The 9696-nt window shown below is 34.7% G+C and overlaps 1 protein-coding gene across 1 annotated transcript; it reads right to left on the bottom strand.

Annotated features, from left to right (window-relative positions):
- Positions 1 to 1591: 1591 nt before the first annotated feature.
- Positions 1592 to 3788, bottom strand: GK2 (glycerol kinase 2). Its single transcript, XM_017654363.3, has one exon. The coding sequence runs from the start codon at positions 3719 to 3721 to the stop codon at positions 2060 to 2062; it is 1662 nt and encodes a 553-aa protein (XP_017509852.2). The 5' UTR covers positions 3722 to 3788; the 3' UTR covers positions 1592 to 2059.
- Positions 3789 to 9696: the final 5908 nt, after the last annotated feature.

Raw genomic sequence — 9696 nt, 5'->3', positions numbered from 1 at the left:
TCATGAATCATTAAAACTTTATTTAGTTTCCAAATATTTGGAGATTTTCCAGAAATCTTCTATTGATTTGTAATTTCCCATGTGCTCAGACAGCATACTTTGTATAAAATCCTTTTAAATTTATTGAGGCTTGGTTAATGACCTAAGTTTTAATTGGTGAATGTTTAACAGGCAACTTGAAAAGAATATATGTTCTCCTATTGTTTGGTGGTACATTCTAAGAATGTTAATTGATAGTATTGTTCAAATCTTCTGTATCTTTAAAAATTTGTCTACTTGTTCTATCAAATGTTGAGGAAGATATGTTTAAATCCATAATTGTAGTTTTATCTACTTTTTCTTTCAGTTCTATCAGACTTTGGTTGATGTATTTCAAAGCTCTGTTATTAGGCGCATGATTATTTAGAATTTTTTATGTCCCCTTCATGAATTGACTCCATCATTGCCAAAGAACCTTAGCACTGGTAATATTCTTTGCTCTGAAATTGACTTTCTGATATTGATATAGCTATTTCAGCTTTTTTTTTCAATTAATAGAACAGTATTTTTTCTTTTATCCTTTCTACTTTTCATTTTGTATCTGAAATGTGTTTCTTGGAGGCAGTATATATTAGTATCTTGCTCTTATTATCGAGTATGTTTTTTAAACTAATCTTGCTTTTTAATTGAGGTAATTAGACCATTTATATGCTTATTGGTATGGCTAGGTATAAATATATTATTTCTGCTACTTTTTTCTATTTTCCTATCCCTTTTTCCTTTTTTATTTCTTTTCTGCCTTAATGGATCAAGTGAATATTTTTATAGTTTTAGCTTATATACTGAATTTGCTTATTATAATTTTTTGTTTTGTTATTTTAGGATATAGTATGCATTTTTAATTATCAGTGTAACTTCAAATGCTGTTATACAACTTCCCATATAGTATATGAACCTTATAATATTACATTTCCATTTATGCACTTCCAAATTTATTGCTATTTTTTCTTTTATATATACTTAAACTACATACTGTATTATTTTTGTTTGAGCAGTTTTTTTCTCTTGAAAATGTTGATTGCAGCATTCCACAGTTATTTTCTTTTTCCACCATATGTCCAGTAAGACAAATAAAAAGATAAGGTGTAAGAAGTATAGTTGAAATTGTAAGATGCTTTTCTGTATCAACATAAAGAATATACTTATATATTTTAAATACTGCCTCATTAAAAGTTTCTCCTGGTAAATAATATGCATACTCATTGTTCAAAATATATACATACAAATATTTTCCCTAAAATATTTCAGTAGTGTAGAGTCCACTTAAGACTACTCTTCCTACAAGTTACTTTATAAGTTGGCTTTCCTATAAGAAGTATTTAAGCATATATGTTATACACACCAAGTAAAGTAAACGAAATGGAGAGACGAAAAGAAAAAAAATAAAGGAAAAAGTGTCCTTATCCCTATAGGATCTCCATAGCAAGTCAGTATAATAAATGAGACCATGTAAAATGTCTGAAGGACTTTAATATGGCAAATATTTTCCAGGAAAATATCTAAGCTATGAGAATACCAAATTTCAACTGTAAGAACTTACATTCATAGTAAACATTCAGCAAAGATACTATAGTGTCCCTAATATGCAGAAAAGAGGACTTTCAGAGTCTCTTAAAAACAAGTCCCTCAGTTTTAGCGAATTAGTTACATCTCTTCAGTGTGTGCAGCACAGGGGAGCAAATTCTGGTTCATAAGTGAAATATTCCACAGACAGAATCTGAATATACTATATTTTAGAGCAAATAGAGCAGGATTTTATTACAATGGTATTAACCCCCAAACTGGCTGGCCAAACCTTAACTGTTGATGTTAAAAAACACACCAAATGTTTCTACAGCATTTTCTGCAGTAATTTATTTCAAGCCACAGATATACATGTAGGGTTCTCATGAGTCATGTAGCAAAGTGGTTTATAAATAAAACCAGAGTCTTTGATAGAGTCATTGCATTAAGAGACAGCATTGCTGGGTTCTTTTATTGTATAAAAAGCTCACATCTTGGAAATCCATGCTTGGTATTATTATGGTATACCTGAGATGTGTCTTGCTCCGATTAACATTATCATGCTAGTAACTATAAAAAAGCCCAATGGCAGACTCGAGAACATAGCAGGATCACCATTTTCAGGAGATTGAGTTGTAACCCAACCCATTGACTTCATCACAGCTTTCTTCCATGAAGAATAACGAATATCACTTTCTGTGGCCTTGATCTGTGGTTCAAACCTCTCCATCCTGACAGTTGCCAAATCCTCAGGTTTAAGACTCCAAACGCTGACTCCTTCTGCAACTCCTGCTGCCATGGCAGCTCCCAGTGCAGTTGTTTCAGGCATAGAGGGCTTTATTACTGGGATATGCAGAATGTCTGCTTGTAGTTGCATAAGAATTTTGTTGGCAGTCATTCCTCCATCTACCTGCAAATGACTGAGTGGAACTCCACAGTCACGGTTCATGGCATCCAAAATCTCCCGGGTTTGGAAACAAACAGCTTCTAATGCAGCAAAAGCAATATGACTTTTATTGGTGAATTGAGTGAGACCACAGATTATCCCTCTTGCACTTGGATCCCAATAAGGTGTGTATAACCCAGAAAAGGCTGGGACGAAGTAGCAGCCATAAGAAGTACCTGCGTCTTTAGCAAGTTTTTCAATTTCTTCTGTGGTCTCTATAATTCCAAGATTGTCCCTTAGCCAGCGAATAACAGCACCAGCTATAGCAACAGAACCTTCCAATGCATAACATATTGGCTTGTCTCTACCTAGCTTGTAAGCCACTGTAGTCAGAAGGCCATGTTCAGAAAATACACACTTTTGACCTGTATTATATAGTAAGAAACAGCCTGTTCCATATGTGTTTTTGGCTTGTCCTTCCTGGAAACACATCTGTCCTACTAATGCAGCAGACTGGTCCCCCAAACACCCAGATATTGGCACACCTTCTAAGGTCCCAGCTTTCATTAGACCATAGATCTCAGAAGAACTCCAGACATTTGGAAGAATGTCCATCGGAATTTCAAAAAATTCACAGAGCTCTTTATCCCATTTCAAAGAATGGATGTTGAAAAGCATTGTCCTACTTGCATTTGTTACATCTGTACAATGGACACCTCCATTTACTCCTCCTGTCAGACTCCAAATAAGCCATGAATCAATGGTACCAAAAAGAGCTCTACTTTCTTCAACAGCCTTTTGAACTTCTCTCACATTGTCAAGAATCCAACGAAGTTTCACTGCACTGAAATAAGTGCTAAGTGGAAGGCCTGTCTTGGACTTGACAAAGTTATTATTTCCTGGAATTTTTTTACTAAGATTCTCAACAGTAGACTGGGTTCTTAGATCAAGCCACACCACAGCATTATAGAGTGGATCTCCAGTTAACTTGTCCCAGATTACAGTGGTTTCCCTCTGGTTGCTGACACCAATAGCCTTTATGTTGGATATATCAATATTCATTTCACTAAGTTTCTCACACGTTCTCTCTATACACTCATAGACAGACTGAAGAATTTCCTTAGGGTCTTGTTCTACCCATCCTTCTTTTGGGAAATCCTGTGTCAATTCCACTTGATGGTGACTAAGTAGTTCCGCTGTTTTTGAATTGAAAACCATAAAACGAGTGGAGTTAGTCCCCTGGACCACTGCCCCGACCAACGGCCCCACAATTGCTCTCTTCTGGGCTGCCATGAAATTGGTCGGTTGGCTCGGAGGCTCTGCTGCCGTTTCCGGGGTGATGGCAGTCAGGGGAGGGGAGGAGCACGCAGCACGTCAGGAGCATCTACAGCGTCAGAACCGTCAGAAGAAGCCTAAGGCGCAGGTGCAGTGGCTGCCTGTGCTGAACCTGAAGTATCACGAGGCAACTTTTGCCCTTTAACTGGCCCTTTGTCACACCCTCTCCTCTGGCCCAGGCTCAGCCCTTAACTATTCAATCATCTTTTAAGGAAATTTAAGTTTAAAAAATTCATTTATTTATCCCCATAATTACTGTTACTAGTGTTTTTCATTCCATTGTGCAGATCCGTATTTCTGGTGTCATTTTCTTTTTGCCTCTGAGATTTCCCTCAACGTTTCTTCCAGCTTCTAGACTTGTGAAAAGTTTTTCATCTTGACATTGAAAGCATTTTATCTGGACATAGAATTCTAATTAACTTCTAATTTATTTTTTTTAATTTCAGGGCCTTGAAACTGTTGCTCTACTATCTTTTCTCCAGTGTGGTTTCAGGTCTGAACATCATTTCATCCTTATTTTTAACATAGTGTTTTTTCTTAATGTGAAGTTTATTATATATCAATTATATTTAAGTAAAACTTCTTAAAAAGAAAAATATTATCTTCTAATTCTTATGAAATTCATCCAAAGTTTGCTCAAGCAGGTTATTCTTCACTCTTCTCTATTATACTCTTTATTGCCTCATTATCAATGGTTTTGGTCAGTTGTATGATATTAACTGATGTAGTTTTCTTATTTCCTGTGCTTGGGGCTTATTAAACTACTTGGATCTGTAAGTTTATAGATTTCATCGAACTTGGAAAACTTTGTGCCGTTATTTCTACAAATGTGTTTTATTTTCTCTCTCCTCTCTGCTTTGGGGACTCCAGTTATACATATTGGGGTTGTGCCATGCTCACTGATGCTCTACTCTTTGTTATAACGATGTTTTTTTTATATGGTTCCTTTTTTATAGTGTCTATTGCTGTCTTCAAGTTTACTAATCTTTCTTCTCCAGTGGCTCATTCACCTGGTGTATTTTTCACCTCACACATTGTAGTTTTCATCCCTAGAAGTTCAGTTGGAGTTTTTACAATAATTACTTAACTTTCTGAACACATGGAATACAGTTAGAATAATTTTTGATTTCATTTTTGGCTAATTCTAATGTCTATGTCAATTCTGGTTCAATTTTGACTGGTTAATTTATCTTCTCATTATGGCTTATGTTTCTGTCCTTCTTTGCATGCCTGCTAGTTTTTGATTAGTTGCCAAACATTGTGTATTTTACCTGGTTGGGTGGCTAGGTATTTTTGTATTCCTTTAAATCTTGAGCTTTGTTTGGGGATGTAGTTAAGTTACTTGGAAACAGTTTGATTCTTTGGGTCTTGCTGTTAAGGTTTGTTGGGTTGAACATGATGAGACCCTTCAGTGTGCTGTACTTAAACCTCATGAAAATTAAGCATTTCACTACTGGTGGGAATAGTCCCTGTTCCCAATCCTGGGTAAACTTTGGATACGGTTATCTTTAATCTTTTCATGTGCATCTTTCTCTAGCCACACATGTGCTGATCAATAGTTGAATTCTCAGAAGGGACCCTCTGAAGATCTCCAGAGTTCTCTTTTGGTGCAACACTTGCTTTCTAGTACCATCTCTTGTACACTTTAGCTGACATCATCTCTCTGGATGCCCAGTTCCATATTCTCACCATGGAGATTTCACTAGACTCCATCTGGGTTACCCCCTCGGCTGTCCCCATGCTGTGGCAGCAAAATCCTTTCAAGGCAATAAACTGGGGAAATTATAGTACTCACCCTATTAGTTTATTGCCTCTTAGGGATTATTGCCCTTCATTATCTCAATCCAGCACCTTGTGAACTGTTACATATTTTTTGAATTGTGCAAATTGTTTCATATATTTTGTACATTTTTTTATTGTTTGAGATGGTAAATGAGGATAAATCTGATCTCTGTCACTCCATCTCGGCCAGAGTGGAAGTCCACTGAATACAAGTTTACATTTTCAGGTTGCTTGGAAAGTTGGTGAATAAGTATTCATTTACTCAATAATTACAATTTATTATATATTTATTCAGTGTATGGCATTGACCTAATAAGCTGCATTAGGCCATAGAATATACTTTTGAGTTAGTTCAACAATGAAGCTCATAAAATCTGTAGAACAAGACAGAAAAAAAATCAACAATCACATTGTTATTTTACTCTTTTTACTGTTTAACTATTTAAAATCATATTTTCCATGTAAGTCAACCCTTCAAGGAATTTTATGAAGTCAAAAAAGCAAAATTAGCAGCCAGACTTAATTTGAATAGTAGGAGATTAAAATAATCAATAGATGGTACAGATTTTCCTGAATCTTTGTTCAGATTTTTTAATTCTATCAGAGATTTTCTAAGTAAAAATTTAGAGGCAACACTTACCAGTAGGCCAGTTTACCATACTATGTTTGAATTTTTGTGGAACAGATTGCATTTAAATTGTTTTGCTTATTAAATGTTTTTTTCCCTCCCAAGTATTTAGCAATTGTGAACATATGTATAAATTAATTTACACAATAAAAAGATTAGACCCCAAATTTCTTCTACATCTCCTCTCCCCACCACAGCAATATATACACACAAATATTCCCAAACCCATTAGTTTTTGAGCCTGGGGATTCTTCAAGCATTTTGTCTTTAACACAGGTTACTTATTTATAAATTCATCAGTTTTGTTTGTAAAGAATTTGTTTACATATTAGTTTCACTGTTAATCAATTGTGGCCACTAAGTAATCAGACAATAAATGTCTCAGTTTAATTTAGAAAAAAATGTTGACCAGGTTTATTTAATTTTCTTAGAACCATTGCAAACTATTCATGGATTTAACCAAACCTAACAATTTTTTAAACTAAGAAGCTTAAAACAGCTCTTCTATTTTTTATTTAAAAAAAAAAACAGAAACTTCTTCCTGTTTGCCTAATAGTTTCCATATATTCCAATTTAAGCACTTCTGAAATAATCACTGGCACTATTTTATTTGTGAAGACATTCAACTTTACAAAGAAATTGTTAATTCATTTGTATTATATTCCTTAAAAGTACAAATGCTTTAATGGTGGACATACTATTCAGAATAGTCCCCCACATCAGACATTTCTTCAAAGTATCTTTTAATATAGGACTATTAAATTAAAGTTGTCAACCTAATTGACTTTATTATTATTTATTTACCTTTAAGACAACTCTCCTAGAGTACAGTTAGTTCTAAATATAAAAATCTTGTAAATAATGTCCACACTATAAAGTTTACTATTTATTCTTTCATTCAGGAATTTGGCAAATATGTTTTGAGAGGTTACTTTATACAGACTCTATTATGGTCAACAGTATAGTGGTATAGTATACACAACACTATTCTTGCCCTTATTATAACATCTAAATTAAAAATAGTCCCAACTAAATTTGCTTGTTTATATTAACATAGCTTCCTTTGTATATCATATTTTAGGGAGCCATTCATTTAATTATTACTTTTCTTCTGTCAAATTATAAGCTAAAATTATGAACTAAATTATAAGCTCAGTGAGGCCAGATATCTTGGCTATTTTATTCAATTTTGTATCTTCAGCACTTAGAGCAGTGCCTGACCCAAAGCAAAAACTCCAGAAACATTTGTTGAATGAGTTAATGAATACTACTATATATGGTCCTCACTTTATTAAGTAATTATCATCAAGTCAAGATAATTTTAATTTTGATTGCTGGATAGGCTATTGGTTATTCATTTTACAATCTAGTATAATAAGGTAGATTGATGAATAAACAAAGGGATATATAAATGAAGAGATATATGATAAAATGAGTATAACAAAATATTAATTGCATCTATATAGTAGATGGAATGGTGGTGGTGGTAAAGTTCTTTTAATATTTCTGTATGTTTGCAAATTTTTAATAACAAAATTTTGGGAAAATGTAATGCAAATAAAAAGTTGATTAAGCTGTAAAATAAAGTTAAAAGAATTTCATACCGGTTCTTTTGTTTGTTTGGAAGGAGAGATGTAAGGAATGAAAGAGTCACTGCCAAGTTTATGTTAATTTGAGAGATTCTGTCGTGGAATAATCTACTTAAAGTTGTCCATCTCAAGAAAGACCACTAATTGGAAATGATTTTATTAAGATATTGGCACTTCTATTGTAGGAATTTTCTTCTGTCTTTCATAAAGCTTGTAAATTCTAGGAATCCAGCTGCATATTTAGCTCTTTGGCTTTTACCAAAAAATATCAGGTATTCAAGAATTCTGCTGCTCTTTTTAATCTCTCAAGAGTGGGAATCAGTTTGAAAGTTTTGATTTCAACAAACTTGGACTTATCTTAGTCTTAAATTTGAGAGTGTGTGCCCTGAAGGACATTGAATTACATAGTTTGTGGCTAGGAAATTTAACTTTTTTTAGATTGTGTCATAACCAATGCATCATCACAGTTGGTAATCTTCAAAACACTGATGCATTTTTCTACATGCTGTTCTCAAATGTGCTGGACCAGCTGTTGAGAGCCAGGCCATCCAATCGCCTGAAACACCTCTTCTTGGACCACAAATCACTTAACGTACTATTCCTCTTTGTTCTAATAAAGAATGGAAAAATTAAAGCAAGCTACCATGGTTTATTACTCATGTTTTCTCTGTTAAGCATGGGCTGTGGGAATCACTGCATCCACATTAGAAGGTCTTGACATTCTAGGTAAGCACTCATAACAGACAAGCCAATGAGTTTAATGTTCATGGCAATGAAAGTGATTTTATGAATGCTTGAATCTTGAAATTTTTGAGGGTGTGTGTGTGTGTGTGTGTTCTTTGTCATTTTCCCAGTGAAAATTGCCCTGACGCTGATCTCAATGTTAATGTATTCCTGCTTACATTTGACTTTGGAATATGTTACAGCTAATTATCATTACACAGGATGAAAGATCAGAGCCCCGAGTGAGGTGCTTGGGTTTAGGAACAAAGGGAGGCCAATTCAGCACCTTGGCTGTAGGCCCAACAATTGTAATGGAGCATCTTGAAACTGGTGAGGTCTTTGCACCAATTTTTTTTTCTTTTTGTCCCTCACTTTTTGAAAGGGGTAGAGGAAGGGGGTTAAGGGTTTAAGGGGTTGAAATTTCCTCTTGAACATGATGTCAATATGTTGGCATGTCTCCTTTTATTAAGATGCCATCCAACTGATAACAAGTCCTGCTGTGTTTTACCAACATAAAAAATTAGACTGGAGACCGAGGAGCGGCAGGTGGCTTTTGGCACTAAGAAATAATCACACTTGATGTGGAAAGTAAAGTAAAAGGAGCCATCTGTTCACTGCAGGAGGACGTGAAAAATCACATTAACATATTGTCACTAACATCATGAAATACACAGTTAATAATAAATTTAGTTATCATGGCAGGTCGCACTGGATACTCACTCAGAAAATGCAGAATGAGAAAGATGCTCTTTCTTTCCCACCCCCGTCTTTTTTTTCGAAGGGGGAGAAATACAGACATTAACTCTTTCCTTCGTGCGTGTGTGTGTGTGTGTGTGTGTGTGTGTGTGTGTGTGTGTGTGCATAGATGAGGGGAGGAAAGTGTTTTGTTTTAAGGCCAGGCTATAGTTCACTGTTGCTAAGTGAGCAAAAGAGCCTCTGATGCAGATGGAATAAATAAGTTCTTTGATTCCATCCATTTATTGTCCACCTTGTTACTCTACAGCTTCTTACCTGGATGGAGAAAAGGAGGTGGATTATTTCCCATTTATGGTTGTTTGGTCTATATATCACATTTGCTAGAGAGCAGTATTACATAGATAACTTTAAACATATCTATATGTAGTCAATTTTAGTTCCAGGTCTGAGTCTAACTGGCTTTACTCTTTAGCAAGTCCAATTACCTCTCAAACCCTTTTTCTCAGGAGTAAAAT

The sequence above is a fragment of the Manis javanica genome, chromosome 5, assembly GCF_040802235.1.
Source record: "Manis javanica isolate MJ-LG chromosome 5, MJ_LKY, whole genome shotgun sequence".
Lineage (NCBI taxonomy): Eukaryota > Metazoa > Chordata > Mammalia > Pholidota > Manidae > Manis > Manis javanica.
The sequence above is the reverse complement of the archived record's forward strand: the minus strand, read 5'-3'. Positions and strand labels throughout refer to the sequence as shown.

Bases quoted from the DNA above. Each gene is read 5' to 3' on its own strand.
- GK2 (XM_017654363.3), bottom strand. From the start codon at position 3,721: ATGGCAGCCCAGAAGAGAGCAATTGTGGGGCCGTTGGTCGGGGCAGTG.